The following is a 23634-nucleotide window of genomic DNA, read 5'->3' as shown; positions in this document are numbered from 1 at the left end:
TTACGTTTGACTTGATTTTTAGAGACTCGAGACACGATGACGACATCTTCGAACCGAGATCATTTCTTTCAGACATCGTGAGTCAAAACAATTCTTTGGTCTTTGAACCGAAAAGTGTTAATTGACATCCCTCACAGCGCATCTTTGGATGAGCAGGAGCGGAAAGATGCCAAGTCCCAGAACACCAATGGAAACCCTATTCGACTGCAGGGCAAGATCCTAGCAGCTCATCCAGACCCCTGGAATACCGGCTCGATCTACGTTGCGCAAAGCAATGGCACTGTGAGGAGGATCATCCTTGCCGTGAGTGCATCTGTCATCTCGAACTGTCTCGATCTGAAGTTCTCACCTCTCTACAGACAGGAGAAACAGCTAGGGTGTTTACAGGTCCTATGGCCCCCCTGACTAGTATTTGTTTGAGTCCCGATGGCAAGCTCCTGTTTGCCGGTTGCTGGGACAAAGCTATTTGGAGTTGGGACACAGCCACGGGCCAGCCGCGCCAGAAATACGAAGGCCATGCCGATTTTGTTCGATCAGTCACCAGTGCAAGACTACTAGGTGACGACCTGCTCATCTCTGGTGGCGCCGATGCGCAAATCCTAGTGTTCAATATCGCAAGTGGTGAGCGGTTGGAGACCTTCAAGGGCCACTCTCGCGGCATTCAGGACCTTGTTCTTGACCCAGAATCAGAGGGCACCCAACCGACCGTATTTAGCGCAGGAAGTGACCGAGAGATTCGCCAGTTCAGTATTTTTGGTGGGGGGAGTACTACTGACCCTCTCCTTCCTCATGACACTAGTGTCTATAAGCTCTTTTTCGATAATGACGGTGACCTCTGGACTGCCTCGGCTGACAGGACTGCCAAGTGCTTGGTTCGACAGGATGGATGGAAGGCCAATCTGACCCTAGAGCATCCTGACTTTGTCCGTGATGTTGTCGTCCACGAAACGGGAGGCTGGGTCGTGACTGCATGTCGGGACGAGGAGGTTAGAGTATGGAACCGATCGGTAAGGGTCTCTCCTTTTTCGTCTGTCTAAGGCCTATATGCTGATTAAAACAGACTGGAGCACTCCATCATACTTTCTCTGGCCACTTCGAAGAGGTCACTGGGCTTGCGCTTGTAGGGTCAACCATTGTCAGCGTGGGAATTGACGCGACTATTCGCCAATGGTCCCTTCGGCCTGATGAACTTCAGAAAGCAGTGGAACTTGCAAAGAAGCCCACAGAAGAGGAGGAGGAAAAGCCAGCCGAATCAATGCTAACAGCGGAGGAAGAGGCAGAGTTGGCAGAGCTAATGGGAGACGATTAGATGTTGTGATACCCTATTATGTTTTGAGCTTGTGTAAAACTAGCAGACATGTACAGTGCACCAATACCATACAATGCATACAATGTAGACTACATAACTGTCCATAATATACAGTTCCCGCAACCGTATAGTATGCGTCACGTGACATTTCTGATGCAGCCATGACGCACAGGGCCGATCTCCCGCGACCTCGACCTTCGCCTCGACTCCCCCGCTTAAATGGCGTTGGCCCGCACACGACTTTATCCTTCAAGACACGCTCTAACCCGCTTCAACACGCTCCAGCCCGTTACAGCCCGGCCCGTTTGTCTTCATATCTAAGAGTTACTATTTATGCCAGCCATCTATACCCCATAAGACTTGATTGCACGTGGGGTAGCTTCTAAACTTCCAAGGTTGGGTGTCTAGGTACGTACTACCTGCAAGTAACCCCCCTCTTGGGCATCGGGTTGACGGACGTCTAGTCTCCGACCAGAGAAAGTATTAGAAATCCAGTGACAATGGCCGCCTCGATCAACCACTCACATCCGCGCCATGATGTACCAGACACAGGCCCAAAAATGGTCAATCGCTTGCACCAAAGCAAATCCCCTTATGTGAGAGACGTGCTACCTTAAAATAAACTGCAACATGCTCACGGAACAACAGGTCCGAGGACATATGAATAACCCGGTAGCATGGCAAGTCTGGGACGCAGAAGCTATGGAGCTTGCCAAGAAGCACAATCGTTTGATCTTTCTTAGTATCGGTTACTCCGCATGTCATTGTAGGTCCCAACTACTCTAAGTGAGGGTATTGGTATTCTAACCTTGTCTAGGGTGCCATGTCATGGAAAAGGAATCTTTCATGTCATCAGAGGTAGCCTCGATTCTGAACGAGTCCTTCGTCCCGATCAAGGTTGATCGCGAAGAGCGACCAGATATTGACGACGTCTACATGAATTATGTCCAGGCCACAACTGGTTCTGGTGGCTGGCCCTTGAATGTGTTTTTGACTCCCAGCCTTGAGCCCGTGTTTGGTGGCACTTACTGGCAAGGCCCAAATTCAACCACATTTAGGGGCCCCGAGGCAATCGGATTTGTGGAGATTTTAGAGAAACTGAGGGATGTCTGGCAGACACAACAGCAACGTTGTCTCGACAGTGCTAAAGAGATCACCAAACAATTGAGGGAGTTTGCCGAGGAAGGGACGCACACGCAGCAAGGTGACCGCGATAATGATAAGGACGAGGAGATGGATATTGAGCTTCTAGAAGAAGCGTATCAGCATTTTGCATCTCGATACGACTCGGTCAATGGCGGGTTTGGCCGCGCACCCAAATTTCCTACCCCGTCCAACCTCAGCTTCCTACTCCGGCTCGGTGCCTACCCGACCCAAGTCATGGATGTTGTAGGGCATGATGAGTGCGAACAAGCGACCGCGATGGCTGTCACGACGCTAGTGAATATGGCTCGTGGCGGAATTCGGGACCACATCGGCCACGGATTCGCACGGTACAGCGTGACGGCGGACTGGGGTCTCCCCCATTTCGAGAAGATGCTTTATGACCAGGCACAGCTATTGGATGTCTATGTGGATGCTTTCCGGCTCACTCATGACCCCGAGCTTTTAGGCGCTGTCTATGACCTGTCTGCCTACTTGACGAGCGCCCCGATACAGTCGCCCACCGGAGGGTTCTTTTCCTCGGAAGACGCCGATAGTTACCCTCATCCAAATGATACCGAAAAGCGGGAGGGTGCCTTTTATGTCTGGTCGTTGAAGGAACTCACCTCAGTCCTCGGCCCTCGGGATGCTCCAGTTTGCGCCAAACACTGGGGTGTTCTCCCTGACGGCAACGTTCCACCCGAGTACGACCCACATGATGAGTTCATGAACCAAAACGTGTTGTCCATCCGTGCGACGCCGAGCAAACTTGCTAAAGACTTTGGTCTTAGCGAAGAAGAAGTGGTTAAGATTATCAAATCGTCGAAGCAAAAGTTGCACGATCACCGCGAACAGACACGTGGGCGGCCAGACCTGGATGACAAGATTATCGTGGCCTGGAATGGATTGGCGATCGGTGCGCTTGCCAAGTGTAGTGTTCTGTTTGAAGAGATAGAGAGCTCGAAGGCTGTGCATTGCCGCGAAGCGGCAGCACGAGCAATCGGCTTTATCAAGGACAAGCTCTTCGACAAAGCCACGGGACAGCTATGGCGTATTTACCGCGATGGAAATCGCGGAGACACCCCGGGTTTCGCCGATGACTATGCATATTTGGCTAGCGGGCTGCTCGACATGTATGACGCTACTTACGACGACAGCTATCTTCAATTTGCCGAGCGACTGCAAAGTGAGTGAATAGTCCCTTGCTTTTAACAGGATTTAAATGGCTAACTTGGTGATTCTAGAGTACCTCAATGAATACTTCTTGGCCCAGAGTGGCTCTACAGCTGCCGGATACTACAGTACACCTTCCGTCACCACCCCTGGCATGCCTGGACCGCTCCTCCGCCTGAAGACCGGCACCGAGTCAGCAACACCTTCGGTAAACGGAGTTATTGCGCGTAATCTCCTGCGCCTATCCGCCCTGCTCGGGGATGAGAGTTACCGGACCTTGGCCCGGCAGACTTGCAACACCTTCGCGGTGGAGATCATCCAGCACCCCTTCCTGTTCGTAGGAATGCTGGACGTGATCGTGGGCCTTCAGATTGGTACTCGCACGGTGACGGGTGTGTTCTCCACCGCCGATATCTCCTCGATTCCTGATCCACGTGGCGACTCTCTCCTCAGTCGGAATGATGAGCCCGTGTCGGCACTCGACCTAATCCGGCGTCGGCTACGGGCCGAGGCCGGCGTGGCCGTGTCCTCGTCTATCGTGGTCACTTCAATTGTCGACATTCGCCCCTCACACCTGAAAGACTTTGTGGGGAATCAATCCTTCTGGCTTAAATCCCGAAATGTGCTATTTCAAGATTTAAAAGCCGCTGAGCCGGCCAAGAACTATTTGATGGTTTGTGAGACTGGGCGATGCCAAATTATTGATCTCTAGGCGAGCGCTAGGAGTTTTGGAATTAATTTTCTTTTCAAATTAACATCAGGAGTGTTTTGTGCGGCGTTCTTTGACGTTTGGTTGGGTATTGCACGCTTTACGTTTTACGTTTTACATTATTCCAGAGCGGACCCCCTGCCGCCCTTCTAGACTGTGGACCCTGGGCTCCAATGCCGAAAAGGTGGAGATGTACGTTGAAGACTAGAATCTACCGACGGAATACGGAGTACTCTGGACGGAGTACACCGTACAACCTCAGCAGAGGTGATATACAGGTAGAACCAAAAATATGATCCATGGTTGTTTTGGACTTCCCCCCTCCTTAGAATGTATACGCGCCCTGTCCCACCACAACCCGTGGATGCTGCGTCAACCGGCGCCTTGCTCTGATTGGTTGTCCCAGCCATGATATTGGTTTTGCTCTTCCGCTATCACGACGATCTATCGACAGAAAAATTGGAAACGGGCTAAAACTCAAAGCCCAAGCAAAAAGTGGCAGTTCTGATTTCGATGCCGGATACTCCGTACTCCGGAGAATACTTTGATCCCGTCTTAAATGAGTGGCTGAAACGAGGTTGATTGATTTAATCTATGTCAGATCCGCCCGTTCAGACTACCGAATCGGCCTCCAAGCCAAGTTTCTTAGTGGGATGAGCGGGTGTGCAAGTGGGGATGTTTGTTTTTCCTATGAGCTCTTGTGATTGGCTGTTAAAGCTACGAGTGGGTACCAAGGTTTGAAACTGTGCCTAAGGGGCTTCTTAATGTCCCCTGGCTTCGATCACAGAAGATCTCGCTTTAATACCCTAGTACTCCATAGGCACTGCTTTTGAGCTGAAACCCACGGTACTTTTAATTACTTTATTTCCCTTGTCGCTTCTGATTAGTAGTATGGAGTACGGAGTACGCGCACTCACGAGTATATACTCCATCTATACTCCATAACGGTCCAGACGATACATCCAGGGGACACATCACACATCATACCCTAATTCTTAATTTCATCTTCCCTTTTTTACTTTTTAATATATCCATATCCTTAATACTTTAAACGAAATTACAGAAATCTCGGAGAATATTTGCTTATCCAAAATCACCAGCCTCATATGGGTGTATCTAGGGCTTGGAATGTATGTTGTACTACACAACGTGCCACACTGAGGTATGTCCAAATCTCAAGAGGCTGGCAATTGTCAAAAGGAAAGAGAATAAGTACAGGAGAAAGCCATTGAAATTGTTCAAATAGAATAATTTATAAAATAATTACAGCCTTTGTGCCTCCAAGTACATTTGGACTTCATTTAAAATTAATATCCTCCCTACTCGCACGGGCCCACTCCTCCTCATCTCCCCTTTCTACATTATTTACATTATCCTCTTCTCTCCTCTTCTCTCCCTTCCTCCTCTCCATCCGATCTTTCCAGCCTGCATCTTATCTTTCTTTCACTCCTTGAAGAAAGAAGTTATTTTGAGGCCTGCCATTCATTTTATCTCCCCAACGTACACACTCCTTTGTCAACGCAGTCGATCTGCTTGACCCAATCCCGACTCTCTCTTAACAAACTTCCTGGAGAAGTTTCTTTGTCTTCAATCCCAAAATGCGTTCTGCTGTGATCCTTGCCGCCTTGGCGGTTGGCACCTGTGCCAGGGTTATTGAGAAGGAAGTTTATGTGACCGAGTGGACTACCACCACCGTCACCGAGACTGTCACCCAGTGGCCCACCAACGCCCCTAGCACTGCTGTTCTGGTCAAGCAGGACCCCACCAAGCCCGCCAACGCTGCCGTTCACACTGCCGACATTTCCAAGAAGACCACCGTCGAGTCCGTCCCTCCTGCGGCTCCTACTCCTGCTCCCGAGGTTGAGCCTGCTGAACCCAGCAGCGCGACCACCTGGTCCTCCACCTGGTCCTCGGCCACCGAAGCCGAAATCCAGCCTGAGACCTCATCGGCTGCCCCCGTCGCGACCTCTTCGGCAACCTCGACTACCGCCGCTGCCACTGCCGCCCCCAGTGCTGGCAACTCCTACCATGAATCCGTCCTGCACTACCACAACATTCACCGCAGCGACCACTCTGCCAGCGCTTTGACCTGGTCCGATGACCTTGCGCAAGCCGCCCACACTCTCGCCTCGCGTTGCGTGTATGAACATGACACGTAAGTATTCCTCCATTTTGTGGTCTGAAAAACAATTGTTCTAACGTTACTAGTTCCATTCCGTCCGCCAGCGGATCCTACGGTCAGAACATCGCATACGGCTACGATGAGGCACAGGTTGGCGAGAAGATCATCAGCCAGATGATGTACACCGATGAGGAGCCATACTTCGCCAGCCTCTATGGCCAGGCCAGTCCTGACATGTCCAACTTCTCTAAATGGGGCCACTTCACTCAGATCGTCTGGAAAGGCACCTCGCACGTCGGTTGCGCTACCGTTAGCTGCTCTGACTTGAAGAATGCTGGTGGCGCCGCCCCCTTCACTGTCTGCAACTATGGCACCCCCGGTAACTATGCCGGCGAGTATGCCGACAACGTCTTGAAGCCCAACAGCGCATAAACGTCTTGGGATAGATGGAGCTGTTGATTTGAGAATGCCACATCGGATACTTGTTCTTGTGTTGGCGATCTATACCCACTGGATCATATTCTTCCAAACAACATTTCTGTTCCCATTCGCTTTGCGCCATGTGGATTTGTCTTCTTGTCTTTACCCTTCTTCATCATTTGCATGTCCTGCCTCGATCGGTGACCCATACTGTATGTATGCAAGCGTGCTTTGTCCTCCTACCTTGGAGGACTCATGGCAATGCAGATATTATTGTTCCATTGTGAATATTTGACTCCTTGTCTTCCGCCACTGTGTTGCGGTTCATCCTGTGGATAACAAAATCTCTGGCGTCAATTTTCTGTTCCTTTTGCGAGCGTGATGTACCGTGTATAACCCCAGCGTATCATGAATTTTTCCTTGACATCCTTACCCCACAAAATCGTAGAATTTTCTATTGTAGTCGTAGTTGTTGTTGTCGTTATATGTTTTTAGCTCCATGACGCTGGATTCACGTGACCAGAAGCTCCCCCGCATGACCGGTCCCTTCGCCCGAAACGTCATTCGGACACGAAGTGAGAGAGCCCAAACCGATATACTTCCAAAATTCCAAGAACTTCTGTGTCGGGTACACGGTAGACTACTTCCTCCGTCCCGAGTGTCCTCTCTTTATCTTTATTAAACAGTTCGACCTTAAATCTCTCAACCTCAACGGATTTCAAGCTTTCTTTGTACATCCTTATTCCGAGCCAAGATATCTGCAGCAACGTGCAGGGTTGATAGACATTAACCTTGGAAGTAAGTTCTTAGCCTGGTCTATGCCATCCTATCATTTCCCTTTTAATTACCCCCCACGGGGTGAGGGGCATCCTCCGAAGACAAAGCCATTCCATCCCTATCCTCCATGGAAACAGCTCGAGGTGTGATTGTCTACATGTTGCAATCTCCGAGTCTCCCATATTATTTGAAGAGTCGCTGTAGGGCCCATGGGCTACTTGTCTACGGGGTTCTTTTCTTGGCAACTTGACATCTGACAAGCGGCACAGCGAACCTCATCCGTTTCTCCGGCGCTATCATTCCGTTCTTCCACCGTATCATCCGGTCACACCAACCCACTTGCACTATTGTACAGTGCCCTGTAAGTACCTTGCTTAATCTATGGCCAATTTCCTTTTTCCCTTAGGCCCGAGCCGGATCCACACCCGTCGGGATCACTCTATAATCCCCACGCCCATATAAAATTATCCTGCTCTCTTCTTGTCTCTTGCCACCCCGAGTTTCTCTCTAATCCCTGCATGATCTCTATCTTGTGACTTTCATATATTCCCCATATATCTTATTTTCACCCCCTTGTCACTTGCCCATCTATCTGCATCTGCACATGACATAGTCTCAATGCCATCATACTGCCTCCAAGACTGCCACTACTTCTATCGCACAGCCCTACGTCTCCTTTCAATCCCCACATTCCTCGCTAGTCGCTACGCCTGATTTTATCTTGTCCTGCGAGATTGAACACATCTAATATCATGTCTTACTCCTCAATGGCAGTTCGATTCTTCACAGCCCCCAAACCACTCGGTGATTCCATGGACGCCGAGACAAGCAGAAAGTCTGGATCCGACCCCCAAGGTCATACGGTCATGAGACCAAATGTCTCTACTGACCACCCCTCGTCTGAGGTTGCTGAGCTCCTCAAGCCTAAGAGCCAGGGCTTGACTTTTGCAAACCAGGATTCACTGCCTAAGCTTCCTATCCCCGACCTGGACGATACTTGTCGCAGGTACATAGATACCCTGAAGGGCTTGCAGAGCGTGCGTGATCATGAAGAGACGAAGGCTGCTGTTCGGGACTTTTTAAAGAACGATGGTCCTCTTTTGCAAGAACGGCTTAAGACTTATGCTGGTTCAAAGACGAGCTATATCGAGCAATTTTGTAAGTCCATTCAGGATCAAGCATGGGGTTGGATGTCAGCTGATCATTTCTAGGGTATGATTCCTACTTGAATTTTGATAACCGTGAGTTGGATTCCTTTGCTTGGTCTATTTTGCACGCATCTAACAATCACAGCTGTTGTTTTGAACCTCAATCCTTTTTTCCTTTTGGAGGACGACCCAACTCCCGCCAGGAATCACCAGGTGACCCGAGCTGCGTCACTGGCGGTCTCAGCATTGGCATTTGTTCGAGCTGTGCGTCGAGAGGAGTTGCCCCCTGACACCGTGCGAGGAACGCCTCTTTGCATGTATCAGTACTCGCGCCTTTTTGGAACGGCACGTTTGCCTACCGATAATGGCTGTGTAATTAGCCAGGACCCCTCGGCTAAACACATGGTTGTTATGTGTCGGGGGCAGTTCTACTGGTTTGACGTCCTGGATGACAATAGCGATTTGATCATGACTGAGAAGGATATCTCGCTTAACCTGCAGGCGATTATTGAGGATGCGGCTCAAACTCCGCTTCATGAGGCTGCGAAGGGTGCTTTGGGTGTACTCAGCACCGAGAATCGGAAAGTTTGGTCGGGGCTACGTGATATCATGACAAAAGATTCCAGATCTAACAACGCGGAGTGTTTGAACATTGTCGATACCGCGCTTTTTGTCTTGTGTCTTGACATCACCGAGCCATCCACCACGGCCGAGCTTTGTGCTAACATGCTTTGTGGCACAAGCGAAGTTATCAAGGGTGTCCAGGTTGGAACCTGCACAAACCGGTGGTACGACAAGCTGCAAATAATCGTCTGCAAGAACGGCAGCGCCGGTATCAACTTTGAGCATACCGGCGTGGATGGCCACACGGTGCTACGTTTTGCCAGCGACGTGTACACCGACACCATTCTCCGCTTCGCAAAGACCATCAACGGTCAGTCCCCAAGCCTATGGGCAACCAGCAGCCCCGACCCAGCGAAGCGGGACCCGCAAAGTTTCGGGAACGTCAGCACGACACCGCGCAAGCTAGAATGGGACATGACACCCGAACTTAACATTGCGCTCCGCTTCGCCGAATCCCACCTTTCCGACCTGCTCTGCCAGCATGAATTCCAAGTTCTGGACTTCGAAGGCTTTGGCAAGAACTTCATAACCTCAATGGGCTTCTCTCCGGATGCATTCATCCAGATGGCCTTCCAGGCCGCTTACTACGGCCTCTACGGTCGAGTCGAGAACACCTACGAACCAGCCATGACAAAGATGTTCCTGCACGGACGCACGGAAGCCATCCGCACCGTAACGCCCGAATCCATAGACTTTGTCACAGCATTCTGGGGCGAGAATACCGCCGACCAGAAGGTCGACGCCCTCCGCGCCGCATGCCAAAAGCACACGGCCGCCACCAAGGAATGCTCAAAGGGCCAAGGCCCGGACCGTCACCTCTACGCCCTCTACTGCCTATGGCAGCGCTCCTTCGACGAAGGCCTCTTCCCGGACACCAGCTCAACAGGCGGTTACTCCAGCCCCGGCGAAACGCAATCCCAAACTCAAAGCCAGGGCACCGACTCACCGAAACCATCCTCCTCCTCCCCTTCAGACGACGGCCTCTCCTCACCGGGAAGCAGCACACGCGCCTACCGTACCTCCACACCGACACCCGCGATCTTCGCGGACGCAGGCTGGGACAAGATCAACAACACCGTGTTGTCGACCTCAAACTGTGGAAACCCGTGTCTACGACACTTCGGCTTCGGCCCTACATCCGCCGACGGCTTCGGTATCGGCTACATCATCAAGGACGAGTCGATCTCGATCTGCGCGAGCTCCAAGCACAGACAGACGTCCCGTCTTATGCACACGCTTGAGTCGTATCTGTTTGAGATTCGAAAGTTGTTGCGCGCGACGAATCGCAAGACGATGAGTCCGCGAACTAGTCGAGCGAGAGAGACCGAGGCGCTTGCGGAGAGCTTGCAGTCTGAGTCGCATCGGCGCGGTCGACTTGTAAGAGGTGGTGGTGCGCAGGGTGCTGAGACGCCCACTTCGGCTGCTGATAGTAGCTTCATGGAGGATGATGGAATGGGAGGATGTAAGTCTTTTCGTCCTTTTGGTACCTTTTGTTGCAGCTCTTTTGCTAACTGTTATCTTACTAGATGGCTTCTTTGATGCTGGTATGCTTCTTCACGCGCTTAAGGGTCTCAATGCGGAACGGGAACAACGCGGCGAGAAGCCTGCTAGGCGCAGGTTTGTGGGGAAGAAGCTTCATCTCAATGAATATTGATTGCGCAGGGTTGGAGCGGAAGGGCGTTGTATCTATTTGAATTAGAATACGAAGCATGAATCTATATCGACTATATCTGTCTCGTTCTTATCCAAACAGGGATCTCTGAGCATGCGGAGTATAAAAAGGCTTGGAAGGACTTCCTCGGCAAATGTGGGGAAACCTCCGACACCGGATTAGCCGACTTGACTCAATAGCCTTCTTGACATATCTGATTTTGAAATTGACATTGTATATAATTCGTTCCCCAACTATAGAAGCGCAGTGCCAACCTGCATGTGTATTCCAACCTAAACACCATGACTCTGCACGCCCTGCCAAAACGGGCGCCGCAGTTACGGGCCTCCCTAACAAGGCACTTCACAACCACCCCCCGCACCGCCAGTTATGCGGACACTCTACCAAATCTCAAGATTGGCGCTCATACGAGAGTATTATTCCAGGGATTTACAGGTAATTCTTCCTGTTTGTTTTGAACCAGACGTGTCCCGCAATGGTATACCATGTAATGCTAATCTCCACCACAGGAAGACAAGCGACTGCCAATGCCAAAGAGTCTCTTGAATGGGGCACTAGAATTGTGGGAGGCGTGAAGCCTGGAGTTGAAGGCGAGCACCTAGGCCTACCAGTCTTCCCATCTGTCAAAGCGGTATGAGCATTGGACTGGTTGTTCTCTCGTTGGGAGATGTAATTCGACCAGTTGGCTAATGACCACCAGGCCCAAGACCGGGCCAAGCCGGACGCATCTGCGATCTATGTTCCAGGAAACCAGACCGCAAAAGCCATCGAAGAAGCCATTGAAGCGGAAATTCCACTCGTCGTAGCCGTGGCGGAACACGTGCCGATCCACGACATCCTTCGGGTATGTAGGAATTGCGGTTAATCGCTAATCTTGCTTGGATGGTTGAAGTGTCTTTTTATTAACAGTGTTACAGATCCATTCCATGCTACAAACGCAATCCAAGACCCGTCTGGTAGGTGCGAACTGCCCAGGCATTATATCCGCCATTGGCAAGTGCCGAATCGGCTTCCAGCCGTTGCCTTGCTTTGCGCCTGGCGATGTCGGTATAGTGGCTAAGTCTGGGACACTGAGTTATGAGACTGTTGCGTCGACGACTCGGGCGGGACTCGGTCAGAGTCTTTGTATCAGTATGGGCGGGGACGTGCTAGCTGGCACGAACTTTGTCGATGCTCTTAATCTCTTTGAGAATGATCCTGATACTCGGGGTATTATCTTGGTTGGTGAGGTTGGGGGTACGGCGGAGATGGATGCCGCTGAGTGGATTAAGGATTATCGAAGGAGGACTGTGGATCCCAAGTAAGCTATTGTGTCTTTTGTTCTTTTATCGGGGTTCTTTGAATACAATTCTGATGGGATAGGCCCATTATGGCGCTTGTTGGCGGGTTAGAAGCACCCCCTGGCCGGATTATGGGACATGCCGGTGCATGGGCTGCGCCTGGGGAACCAGATGCGCATACTAAGTATCAAGCGCTTGAACGTGCTGGGGCGGTCATGGTTAACCACCCCGAGAAGTTCGGCGAAGGTATGAAGACCTTGTTTGCTAATCAGTATAGCCGGCCGGGTACAAAGGTGATTGTGTTCCTTCAAACTGTCGATCTGAGGTATACTGACGTCCCCACAGCAAATGTCCGGGACTAGTTCACAAAAACGTGGCTTCCATACTATGAGACGAGTTGCGCCAGCCTCGAGGCCGACAGCTGGACACAAGCGGAATCTGTACATCAAGCAGTTCCAAGCATTCGATATCCTCAAGCAGAAGTCGATCCCTGTCAATGAGTCGGCTTCCAGCTCTGATAGTTCTGTTTCTATTTCGATTACAGTCGACCGAACAGCTTTGTCGCCATGCATCATTGCCTCGTCAACTTCCGAGTCTAACCCAGCTCGGCCGCTGAAATTTCCATTCCCTTACACTCAGACCGAGTTCGGAAGTTCCATCATTGCTGCTGTTGCCTCGCATTTGGGTCATCCGGCCTCTGCCCACGAGCAGCTTACGGGCCTCGTACAAGCCCTTTGGGAAATCTACAAGGAAAAGGAGGCCTTTACGCTGGAGACGCAGCTTGCCATCTCTGCTAATGGTACTTTGGAGGTACACGGTGCACGTTTCGGCTTCGACGATGCTGCATTCCGCAGCTCTGGTCGACAGGAAGATATCCACAAACTTCGGGATACAGCCGAAGAGGTTGCGGAGGAGGTTGAAGCCGAAAAGGACGGAATTGTCTACGTCAAGTATGTATAGACATATACATACTTCCGAGGTTTATCTGTATCTCCGCTGACATACAGTAGATTGGAAGGTGAAGGCAGCATTGGCACACTTGGTATGTATTCTGATCTAGATGTTGAACGAAAATGTTTGCTCACAATATCGCGTAGTCAATGGAGCCGGTCTTGCCATGAACACGGTCGACGCCCTTACTATCCACGGCGGCCACTGCGCGAATTTCCTTGACACCGGTGGCAAGGCTACTTCGGAGACTGTCAAAGCGTCATTTCGCGTGATTTGCTCGGACACGCGCGTCAAAGCGGTATTTGTCAATATTTTTGGCGGACTGACTCGCTGCGACATGATTGCTGAGGGAATTATCTTGGCCTTCCGAGATTTGAATATGAAGGTTCCAGTTGTTGTGCGGCTGCGAGGTACAAATGAGGAACTGGGACAGAAGATGGTAAGTATTGATCTGATTATCCGCTACCAGTGCCTAGTTGCTAACTCGGATGTTTGTAGATTGCGGAGAGTGGCCTTCCTTTGCATGCATTTGATGGATTTGAGGAGGCTGCGAAGAAGGCCATCGCGTTGGCTCAGGCTCAATAGATGCTTACACTTTGTGGTTATACTAGATATTTGCGTCGTGGCTCTGGCTCCAGTAAAATAGAGCCCTTCACCTCTTTCACTTCCTTTACTGATCTGGTGTAATCCCCACGCATTTGCGGAAAGAAATACCCAGGAGGCGTGACACATAGGGCTATCACAGCGACAGCGCACATTCTAGCATCTGTCAGCTCTTTCCAATGCCTAGCAACTTCGTCACAATTCGACTTACATCGACTCAAGGATAGTAAAATCAAGTTCGTCCTGCATTATAGGGTTTTTCCACCCACCGGCCATTTCCGCGATACTGGACACTCCAATCTCAGTACCTCGCAGATATCAAATATTTAGTCAATGACTTACCGATAGACGCAACGGACATAAGTTGTCACAAATGCCACGAAGATACCCCAAAAAAATATCCAGAAATTGCGACTGTTCCAAACTTTCCGGGCCTCAACCGTCAATCCATCTTTCGGGGCATTCTTTATACAAAGAAGAAAATGGCCCGACATCACCGCAAATACCGTCAAGGTAACAACTTGCCAAACAATCCCGGCCATCATGACATCGCTGCCAATATCACTGGTTTTGGATGTCTTAGCTGCTGCTGCTGCAAGGCCACCGCCGGCGCCTTGAAGAATCAACGAAATGACATCGCAGGTGACAAAGATGTAAGGATACCACTTCGCCCTCAGTGTCGAGTATTCTTGGCCCAGAACATTCACCCCATGCTTCAGCGTCAGGTATATGGCAGCAGACCAGAAGGCGGGTGCCAGTGTCAAAGTGCAAATCTGCGTCTTAAAGCCGGCGGATGAATATGGGTTTTTGTTGAGCAGTATACGACCAAAATAGCCTATTTTTTGTCAGTTCTCTCCGGGACAGTCAACCTGTCGTTTCTTACTTACCAATAACCTCAGTCAAAGCACCGAGAACCACGGCAATACTAAAAGACCATAGGCGATATCTGATCAACTGGCCGAGCTGGATCAGAGAACAAACACCGAATATTAAGCAAAATTCAATACTAAACACAAGATCGGGCGCGTATCCGTAGATAGTGCCCTCAACTGGGCATTGAGGAGTCACCTCAGTACATTTCGCTGCAGCACGGATTTTGATCATGATTCTGGCATAGAGGAAGGTCAATATGATCGGGTGTACCCCATATAGAAGTCATGAAGTTAAGTTAGCTTCTATGCTCACTTCATATTCCTGTGTGTCAAAGAAAGATATATATAGACACATATCTTTCTTACGTATATCTTTCTTTGAAGAACATATTGCCTAGATTTCTCGGCCATGATAGATCAGTTTCGCATTCAAGCCATGGTCGCACCTTTGCAGGGTAATCTTTATTTGATTCTCACTAGACCAGTCAAAACACCCAATGAATACAACTAGCCCGTTCGTTTTCCGCTACATAGCTAAAACTCCTATTCACCCTGTGATCTAGGCCCCTGTCAACTAACTAGTACAATGGTAAAACCCTGCAATTGTATGCGAAGATCTGCAGAGCATCCAATGTGTCTGTGCGTATACCTTTTATTTCTGTTATAGCCGCTTCTGACTAGATGAGGCGCAAATTTAAGGATCGTTGGTGGAGCTATCCTGATATGGCTGCACACCACACAGAAAGCCTAAACTGAGACCAGTGGTAAAGCCCTATCATAGCTCTATGCTCATTATGATTGTATTCTTTCATAGTCCAGCATAAATGGCGTTAGCTACGCCAAAATCCTCGGTTGAGTGTTACGGCTGTACGCCTAGGGCCAGGGTCGGGGATCCTTTGTGCTGAATAGTGTTTAACGAAACAATTGTTTACCCCGTTACTTTAAGGTAATGGTTCATTTAATAATGACAATATGAGCTGGAGGTACTCTAGATGATAAGTATCTCGTGTATTGTGCTATAAAAGCCATGTCCCTCTAGTTCAACAGGCTGCTGCTCTCGGATGAACCAAACCGACACTCATACTTGAATCTATCAAGGGAACCCGTGGAATCTGAGCCTTCATAGCTACATATACAGCTTGATTTAATGTGTATGGTAGACGGTATTACGTATATGATTTCCTGTTAATATCCCCATCTTCCCATCCTGTAAATGAAACGTCACCAACCCCAGACAGGATCAGGAACAACCCGCGCCATCCAATTTCTATATGAATAACGAAAGTTAGATTAATAGCTCAAAGGTTCAATGGCAAAGTAAATATAGTGACTCACACTCGTGCTCGACTGGACGAAGAAGGAAGACCGCATCAACTGATGGATCCGAAGGCTGGGCCGCCAACTCATTATCCTCCCCAGCTGCTACCACCAGTGGAGTTCCCTCTGGGTGGAAGATGGAGGTCCCGTCTTCATTCTGAATGACTTTGAAAAGCTGTGCGTTGTTTCCAAGGGTGTCCACTTCGCACGGATGTTCCTCTGGGCATGAGAGCATCCCCTGGGTGTAAACGTTCTGTATGAAGAAGTCGGGACCAGAGGCGACTAGACGCCAGTGCTCGGTGTGTTTGTCTTCCGGGTGTACCAACTCGACCCGATGCTTAACACCGATCGAGTTTTGGATTCCCCAAACATCTCCAGAGCGTGCGGACACGATTGCGTACACTCCGTTGTTTTTCAAGGCCATGGTTTGGCTGAACAGGCTAGCCAGGGCGGCGAGGGAGGCAATAGCGTGCTTCATGTTGTAATTTGGATATGGTCAATTCGATGGAAAAGAACGATAATGGTACCTGGGGTAGAGGGAAAACCCAGGGGCGCAGAGAGGATTTATAGACAGGTACTCCTACTCCGTAGAAGGTCGAAGTATCAAGATGTTACTGATCAGTTTTCCAATGCTTTAATGCATTCTGCTGCCGCTATTGCCATATTGCTTCTTCTGATGCAGGTTGCCAGTAGTTTGACGCTCCATATAACTACCGACCTGGGGAAATGATCTATAAACCGGCTTTTTATGCTAGCTTTAGGTGCTTCCGACGTAAGGGGTCGAATGTGGGATTAGGCACGGAATACTATATAAGTACATTGGAGACTGATGAATTCACTATAAAAGATGTTCTACAACAGTTGTACTATCCCTGAAATAAAAATAGAAAGGATAATAGACTTGATGCCTGACAATCCTGAGGCAGAAAGCCGAACCAGAAAGGTCTAGCCCTTCTTTTTCTCTCCACGATCAAACCAGGAATGCCACCGGCACTGACGCCATTAGTTCTATTTCTATCTCAAGCACACATCTCCCTTAATTTGACCTGTATACTTAATCCGCTTATTGACCATTAACTCTCCTGTATATTTATTGTCCGTTACACCCGACGCGACCATGTCTGATCCAAGCGCCGAGCTCACATCCACACTCCGCAACCTATCCATAGGTGAAAAGGGCCCAGTGCAAGACATTCCCCGACCAAAAGTGGAAAAACTCCCAACAGAATCCGCAACCTCAACCCCCAAATCCAAACCCAAAATACCCCGCAAACCCGTTGCAGATTCCTGGGAAGACGAAGCGGACCTCTCCGCCTCGGAAGGCGAGGACGCGAAGCCCCGCGACGAAGACGCTACCCCGGTGCTTTCGCCAACCATCAGCGCTGAGGGTCCTCTGGGTCCCCCGCCGACACCTATCTCCCCGCAGACCTCTAACCCGTGGACGGCAAGGGCTGCTTCTCCTGCTTCGGCGCGGGAACCTCCTACCCGTCGCCCGGAGAAGCAGACTGCTGTTGCGGAGCGAATGATTGCCGGTGCGCTGGGGATCCGTGCCCCGAAGCGGACGGAGCAGCAGCGCGCTTATGATCGCTCGGTTAAGGAGCAGGAGATTCGGAGGCGGAATCGCGAGCGTGAGGAGAAGGCTAAGGCTAAAGAGGAGGAGGAGAAAATGAAGGCTTCTATTTGGAACAGTTAGTGGATTTGGAGGGATTTTTGGGTTATGTTAGGCGATTGGCTTTCTGTATATCTGTATATATTGTCGAATTGTACCTGTTTATAATATGCCTGCTCGCTGCGCGGTGGCTTATCGTGCGCGAATGGACAGGTTACTTCATGTGATTCCATCCAAGGTTGGACTTTACTGGCCCATGATAACGCGTTGCTCGCGGGGACCATGGCGATAAGGAACGTAGTGAGTACCTAGGTATATCTCGAGGCACACCCCTGCATCGAGACCCCAGTAAGCTATTTAACGTAACGAAAAGAGACAAGCTATTGCGACATTTGCACTCCCAGAAAAAGAATGTCCTTATTGGTTTGGCAAGCCCTAGCTTCTCGGTCCTACATTCAAATACAAAGCCTAGAACCGAAATTAGACTACGCCTGCCATATGCGGGCGTCTTGACCTCGACGGAAATTTAATAAAGCGCAAGCACCCCCAAAGTCTGGAGAAGACTAAGTGACCTTTGATAATCGTCATTCATAAGATAAAAGAAAAAGCAGTATGAACGCCGCCCCTTCGCCCTTGGGCCATCAATGAGGATCCTCTATCCACTGCTGGCCATCAGCCCTAGTGTATTCCCCCCCACGTATGTCGCCCTAGCAGCCTCGGTCCCGTGGAGGAGTGCGACTCTAGCATGCAGAGCTCGTCTAGCAACCTCCGATCTGCTCCTGGTGAACTTCCAAGGTGTCACCGTCCGCCATATCGAGCTATTTTCAGTTAGTTTGAAAGTTCCTAGGCATCAATGGGTGGCAAAAAAAGAGAGGGGGATAACCGTACAGTCTCGGGCGAATCTTCAGGGCGAACCCGGGTGCCGTCAAAAAGGAACCGAACAGTTGAAATTTGCTTTCCTTGACGCTCACAGAAGGCATCCATGAGCTTCTTCAGCTGCGTTGTGCGCTTGATCTTGAAGAACACCTCATTGTTGTTATCGGTCACCTTGATGTTCAGGTGCTCGGTGGGAGGAGCAGCGCCTTCTTTGTCGGACATTATGAATGACTTTGTGGACTGGGTTTCGTTAAACGGCTAATTCTCGTGGAGAACGAGATGGCAGCGAGACAGAATGCTTACAACGGTAGAAGCGAGTTCGGGAGTCTCTTCGAGCGGGGCTTTGAATTATGCCTGAAGGGTTCAGAGAGGGTTAGATCATGATTTCAACGCAATTTCAGGGCAGAACTGAAGTAAGAGATACTCACCTAGAAGACGAAAGCTCGAGATAGCGAAGGTTGTGGGAACGATGAGGTTAGAAGAGAGAGGAAGAAGAGAGATCAGCGGCGACGGCAGAATATCACACTCGCCCCACGGTCTGAAGGCGGAGAATCTATTTTGCGTTTGGCTGTTCTATCGCTTTCGTCACTTCCAAGGAACAGTGTGTCTACAACGCTTTGTACGGAGTACAGTCTTTGATAATTGCATTATGGTATGTAAATTCTCATTGTGAACATATTGGCTATATGCTAAGACCCTGATAGGGTAATTTAAAGCAAGACCTGTCACACGATCAACCCTGCCATCCGCGTGCTGTATGTATCCATATCCTGAAAGTGTCCATTTAGAGTGGTTTTGCCCAGGGTGCTAGCTCTTACTGACAGTGAAACAGTGCGCCATTCAAGGTATTTTCCAATTCATAGCATGTTCGTACAAGAACAAAGCCTAACCGAAGCTAGATTGCTTGCAGAAAAACTCCTTTAATGAGGACAAATGCCAGGCACAAATTGATGCTCTGTATGAATGCTGCAATGCCTTCTACCAAGAGCGAGGTGACCAAGCATCTACCGTCAGCTGCCCTAAAGCAAATCTGCTGCGGTTGAAGATGAAACAACGTGCTCAAGCAGCAAAGCAGTGATATTACATTTTTTTAAATCTTTAGAAGTGACCCATGTCGAAAATGGAGGATGTCACAATTCCCTTGCGGTCTGAGTTTCCATTTGGAGGAAACCAGGCTAATTGAAGAACTGCATTTATTATAAGACAATCGTGAGCACGCAAAGAGGCCTCATGGACCTGTACGAAAATTGAGTTTTCATACCGAGACTCTAATGAAAGCCTATAGACATTAGAGAAGAAAAGAAAAGAAGGAGAGAAGGGCGCGGGCGAAAATTCGTAGAAATAGCTGCTGGTGTTGCCGCTAGTCCTTTTTGGGGTTAGTCTGCCAACGCGAAAACCAAAAGAGACAAACACAACTTATTCCTCAAGAGCTCCTCTCTCTCTTCTCCCTTCTAACCAAGTCCCCCATCATGGCGCCTTTAACTCGATCGGCCGCTGGGGCCTCATTCACACAGGTGTGTTCATTCCCTTTGCTCTTTGCCTTTTGTTATCTCATAATTCTTTCATAGGTTGCCCAGCCGCCTAGGCAAAACGAGGTCATCAACATTGACGACGATTCGCAACAATCTTTCGATGAGGATGAAGAATTGGAGGACGAGGAACAAATTTCGGAAGATCAATCTGAGGACCAATCGGAAGACCAATCTGAAGACCAAGATGAGGATATGGACGAAGATATGGATGGCGACACCGCATCGGAGACTGGGTCCGATGTTTCTGATCCAGAGCCCTCTATGCAGTCTACCTTTGGCGCATCGGGCAAATATCAAGGTCGGCGTAAGATTCGCTGTTTAGATCGCATTTGCTAAATTCTATCCCAGACGCCCCACTGTTCACCGCCGCAGGCGCCCAGGAAGCACTGCATCCCCTTCGCCGGACGGCTGACCGCGTTACTCGTCAGATCGAAGCATTCGCCGATAAGCTGGATCAGTTCAAGCGCGACAATTCAACCGACGATTTCAACAGCGCCCAGGCAGCTTACAAACTCGTGCAGAGCTACCGCGACATTGCGAACAATGCGATTAAGGAAATCGAAACCCAGCAGACCGGGGACCGAACAAAGCCAGGCCTCCGGTCGAGCGGGTCGCAAGACACCAAAAGCTACGAGGAAATACGCCGATTGCAACTTGAGGCCGACACTTGGCGCCTTCTGCTGAACCTGATCAGCATTGACGACCCCTCCAGCCGTGCCAGTTACAAGGCAGGACGACAGACAGCTTTCCAAAACCTTCACCGCTACTCAAGCGATCGCGAGATCTGGGAAGAGTTCCTCAATGCCGACCAATATGGACTTGAGTGCGTCGTTGCCATGCGGTGGTTGGAGGAGACCTCGAAGACAGGAAGCCAGGAGTTTGATACCCTGATCACGGAAATGGAGGAGCAATCTCGAAGCGGCCAAGGATTGTTCACAACTGGATGGCTTCATACTAAGGAATCGATTAAGGGCCACAAACGTTTGCGCGCCTGGCCACAACCTCTCGAGCCCAATGACCCGGGAATCTCGCGCTCACTTTTGAGCAAAGATGAACAGAAACCGCTAGTTACTCAACTCGACCCCGATGCTCTCACTCGTCAGAAGCACAGTCTAGAAAAGGAGGACGAATTCTTTGAGCGCGCCACTTGGATAACTTGCTGGAAGATGCTCAGACAGGGCGAGAACTGGACTAAGATTCGTGAGTGGGCAGAGGGTCGTCTGGAAGGATGGAGGGCTGTCAGCTTGTGCGGTTCTAGTGTGGATCCCGAGTCGGCAAGTTCTCGATACCCATCTGACGATGGCCACACCCGTTTGATGAACAGTCGAGCCCACGATTCATGGCGTACCGCTTGCTCTGCGCTAACACGCGATCCCAATACCGATGAATTCCAACGAGCGGTCTACTCCCTGCTTGCTGGCGAAACCGACGCTGCAGCTAGTGTCTGCCGCAGCTGGGACGACTTCCTCTACGTGTACTTCAACCGTGTCGTGCTCTCACGCTATCAGGGATTTTGCAAGCAATTCCAGCGGAAACTCAGCCACTCCCCCAACACCCCTGTGGCATTCAAGCCGGAACCCGCTGGGCACGCGGAACTCCAAAAGTTCCTTGTCTATCTCAAGGGTAACGACCGGGTCAGCGGCGAAGCGCGTAATCCGTTCCGCAACATCCAGGCCATGATTCTCAGCAAAGGTTACGATACATTCTTCACTTCTCTGGCTCACGCTGTATCTCAAGTCAGCACTGATAAATACGGGAATACTTCTGTTATCCCAGAGATCGTGCGCAAACCAGTAGATGAATCTTTCCTCATAGCTGCCGATGACGAAGAAGCTCTCAGAATTGCAGCTCATGTTTACGTTGTGGCCAGTGCGAGGGGCTACGCCCGCGTGGATGCCCATTTCGTTGAGACGGCGTCGGTGATCGTGGCTGGGCATATTGCCACCCTGGAGGACAGAGGTCTATTCCATCTTGTCCCACTTTACGTGTCTCTCCTCCCCGCGCCAATGGGACCCGAAGTTCTATCCAAGATTCTCATTGAAATCGTTGACCCACAAGAGAAGGTACGGCAAGTTCGGCTCGCCCGGAAACACCATATTGACATGGAAACTGTTCTTGATGTTCAATGGGCGTGGGTGAAGGAGCATGTCTCTGCGGTTGATCATTCTAGAGGGGTCACTGGTTATTCGAGAGTGTTGCGACGACCTGACGGTTCCCGGGCATTGGTGTCACCAAAGACCGATTTGATTGGGACTTTCGTCGCTCCGGAAGATGACAGGATGATTCGCAGTCTAGAGTGGCTTCGCTACATAGATGGACAGTGGGATAAGATTTGCGATCTTGGATCGTGGCTGTATCGCAAATTCTTCCGTATGTTTCTGACCCTCCTGTTGTTGAGAATCCGGCCGAACTGACTTCTACTAGTTGCTGATAAGCTTGCCGCTGCTCGCGAGTTGAGTTTCCGTCTTCGATTGGCCGATATCTCAATTGAAAAATTCGGATCCGATATCATTTCGATGCCTCCGCAAGAAGCATACACCGAGGCAACTACGCCAAGTAGCCCCACCAAGTCAAAGAGAAACAGCCTCCACCGGCGAAGTCTTTCCGGCTCCAACAACATTGCCCTAGTCTCGGCATACTACAAGGCTCAAAGGGTCCTAGATCTGGAGAGCTTGGCTATCGGATTTGACGCCGTGGAGCAATTTGCACATGTACACGAGCAGATGTCCAAGTGAGTTCACCATTTTCCTACCTTATATCATTGCCAAAGCTAATCGATCCAGGACCAAACGCCGACGCGACTCGGGCACCTTGAAGGGCATGGGTCAAGACATGAACGAATACGTCACTGTGTTAGAAGAGTGTGTTGGAGCAGTGGTCATTGAAGACTGGCTACCCACATCTACCGATGGTATGTACTTGATGTCGCGGCATTGATATCTCAAGACTAATCCGTTCCTACAGCCGAGGAAGAAGAAGACTTCGAACACATTCGGACGACCTACATTCCAGAGCTGCTTCTTGATTGGCACAACGCCTTGTACTACGCCAGTCACACCCTCGAGCGGCACGACCTGTTGACATCCTGCATGGTTGTGTCTATCTGGGCTGCAAACTACGAGCACATCACCCGCGCCTTTACAAAGTCACGTCGCATGGCCGAGCTTGTCGATGTGCTCGCTTTGTCGAGCAAGGCCCTGGTCATCCGGGACTCCAGCCAGCGGCGGTCCCCAATGGACCACACTACTTTCGAGAAAGGCCAGGAACTGAAGATCTGGGATGTCACCATCTCGGAAGAAGAAAAGAAGAGGCTTGGGATCGTATCGTCCGCAGATCGGGAGCAGTAGATCTAGCGGCGATTTGTTCTGTGTACATTAGCATGGGATTTAGTGGCTTTGAGTTTTTAACGGCGAGGCTCTGATATGGACGAAACTGGATCAAACATGGATGGAGGATAGGTTACTTCATTTTACTACAGCTACCACATGTCAATAGGA

The 23634-nt window shown here is 50.1% G+C and overlaps 11 protein-coding genes across 11 annotated transcripts; 8 read left to right on the top strand and 3 right to left on the bottom strand.

The window, feature by feature from the left end:
• Window positions 1–36: 36 nt before the first annotated feature.
• Window positions 37–1309, top strand: N7525_002702 (WD40 repeat domain-containing protein; the record flags this gene model as incomplete). Its single annotated transcript, XM_002559693.1, has 4 exons — window positions 37–77; window positions 138–303; window positions 360–1007; window positions 1061–1309. The coding sequence occupies 4 exons, from the start codon at window positions 37–39 to the stop codon at window positions 1307–1309; spliced, it is 1104 nt and encodes a 367-aa protein (XP_002559739.1).
• A 500-nt stretch (window positions 1310–1809) lies between these two features.
• N7525_002701 (thioredoxin domain-containing protein) lies at window positions 1810–4337 on the top strand (the record flags this gene model as incomplete). The annotated part of the gene is made up of 4 exons (XM_002559694.1): window positions 1810–1905; window positions 1958–2075; window positions 2127–3638; window positions 3697–4337. 4 exons carry the CDS (start codon window positions 1810–1812, stop codon window positions 4335–4337), a joined length of 2367 nt encoding a protein of 788 aa, XP_002559740.1.
• Window positions 4338–5932: 1595 nt separating this feature from the next.
• N7525_002700 (CAP domain-containing protein) lies at window positions 5933–6888 on the top strand (the record flags this gene model as incomplete). The annotated part of the gene is made up of 2 exons (XM_002559695.2): window positions 5933–6489; window positions 6543–6888. 2 exons carry the CDS (start codon window positions 5933–5935, stop codon window positions 6886–6888), a joined length of 903 nt encoding a protein of 300 aa, XP_002559741.2.
• Window positions 6889–8420: 1532 nt separating this feature from the next.
• N7525_002699 (choline/carnitine O-acyltransferase) lies at window positions 8421–11079 on the top strand (the record flags this gene model as incomplete). Its single annotated transcript, XM_002559696.2, has 4 exons — window positions 8421–8811; window positions 8865–8894; window positions 8947–10887; window positions 10952–11079. The coding sequence occupies 4 exons, from the start codon at window positions 8421–8423 to the stop codon at window positions 11077–11079; spliced, it is 2490 nt and encodes an 829-aa protein (XP_002559742.2).
• Window positions 11080–11378: 299 nt separating this feature from the next.
• On the top strand, window positions 11379–13913 carry N7525_002698 (putative succinyl-CoA synthetase subunit alpha; the record flags this gene model as incomplete). Its single annotated transcript, XM_002559697.2, has 9 exons — window positions 11379–11532; window positions 11607–11728; window positions 11798–11941; window positions 12015–12397; window positions 12460–12670; window positions 12723–13327; window positions 13388–13419; window positions 13475–13767; window positions 13827–13913. 9 exons carry the CDS (start codon window positions 11379–11381, stop codon window positions 13911–13913), a joined length of 2031 nt encoding a protein of 676 aa, XP_002559743.2.
• Window positions 13914–14138: 225 nt separating this feature from the next.
• Window positions 14139–15035, bottom strand: N7525_002697 (RTA1 domain-containing protein; the record flags this gene model as incomplete). The annotated part of the gene is made up of 3 exons (XM_002559698.2): window positions 14139–14217; window positions 14274–14766; window positions 14819–15035. 3 exons carry the CDS (start codon window positions 15033–15035, stop codon window positions 14139–14141), a joined length of 789 nt encoding a protein of 262 aa, XP_002559744.2.
• Window positions 15036–15969: 934 nt separating this feature from the next.
• On the bottom strand, window positions 15970–16598 carry N7525_002696 (uncharacterized protein; the record flags this gene model as incomplete). The annotated part of the gene is made up of 2 exons (XM_061212407.1): window positions 15970–16010; window positions 16139–16598. Coding segments are annotated over 2 exons (462 nt in total). The 3' UTR covers window positions 15970–16008.
• A 639-nt stretch (window positions 16599–17237) lies between these two features.
• N7525_002695 (uncharacterized protein) lies at window positions 17238–17813 on the top strand (the record flags this gene model as incomplete). The annotated part of the gene is made up of 1 exon (XM_002559700.1): window positions 17238–17813. The coding sequence occupies one exon, from the start codon at window positions 17238–17240 to the stop codon at window positions 17811–17813; it is 576 nt and encodes a 191-aa protein (XP_002559746.1).
• A 674-nt stretch (window positions 17814–18487) lies between these two features.
• On the bottom strand, window positions 18488–18827 carry N7525_002694 (SUMO family protein SMT3; the record flags this gene model as incomplete). The annotated part of the gene is made up of 2 exons (XM_002559701.1): window positions 18488–18547; window positions 18618–18827. The coding sequence occupies 2 exons, from the start codon at window positions 18825–18827 to the stop codon at window positions 18488–18490; spliced, it is 270 nt and encodes an 89-aa protein (XP_002559747.1).
• A 57-nt stretch (window positions 18828–18884) lies between these two features.
• Window positions 18885–19683, top strand: N7525_002693 (uncharacterized protein; the record flags this gene model as incomplete). The annotated part of the gene is made up of 4 exons (XM_061212406.1): window positions 18885–18977; window positions 19048–19257; window positions 19310–19360; window positions 19516–19683. The coding sequence occupies 4 exons, from the start codon at window positions 18885–18887 to the stop codon at window positions 19681–19683; spliced, it is 522 nt and encodes a 173-aa protein (XP_061069427.1).
• A 391-nt stretch (window positions 19684–20074) lies between these two features.
• On the top strand, window positions 20075–23484 carry N7525_002692 (nucleoporin Nup84/Nup107 family protein; the record flags this gene model as incomplete). Its single annotated transcript, XM_061212405.1, has 6 exons — window positions 20075–20119; window positions 20174–20441; window positions 20486–22507; window positions 22562–22868; window positions 22921–23048; window positions 23102–23484. The coding sequence occupies 6 exons, from the start codon at window positions 20075–20077 to the stop codon at window positions 23482–23484; spliced, it is 3153 nt and encodes a 1050-aa protein (XP_061069426.1).
• Window positions 23485–23634: the final 150 nt, after the last annotated feature.

This window comes from Penicillium rubens (genome assembly GCF_028828025.1).
Source record: "Penicillium rubens strain IBT 27055 chromosome Unknown utg000002l_segment0_segment0, whole genome shotgun sequence".
Classification (NCBI taxonomy): domain Eukaryota; kingdom Fungi; phylum Ascomycota; class Eurotiomycetes; order Eurotiales; family Aspergillaceae; genus Penicillium; species Penicillium rubens.
Note: the sequence above shows the minus strand (reverse complement) of the source record. Positions and strands in the feature narration are given on the sequence as shown.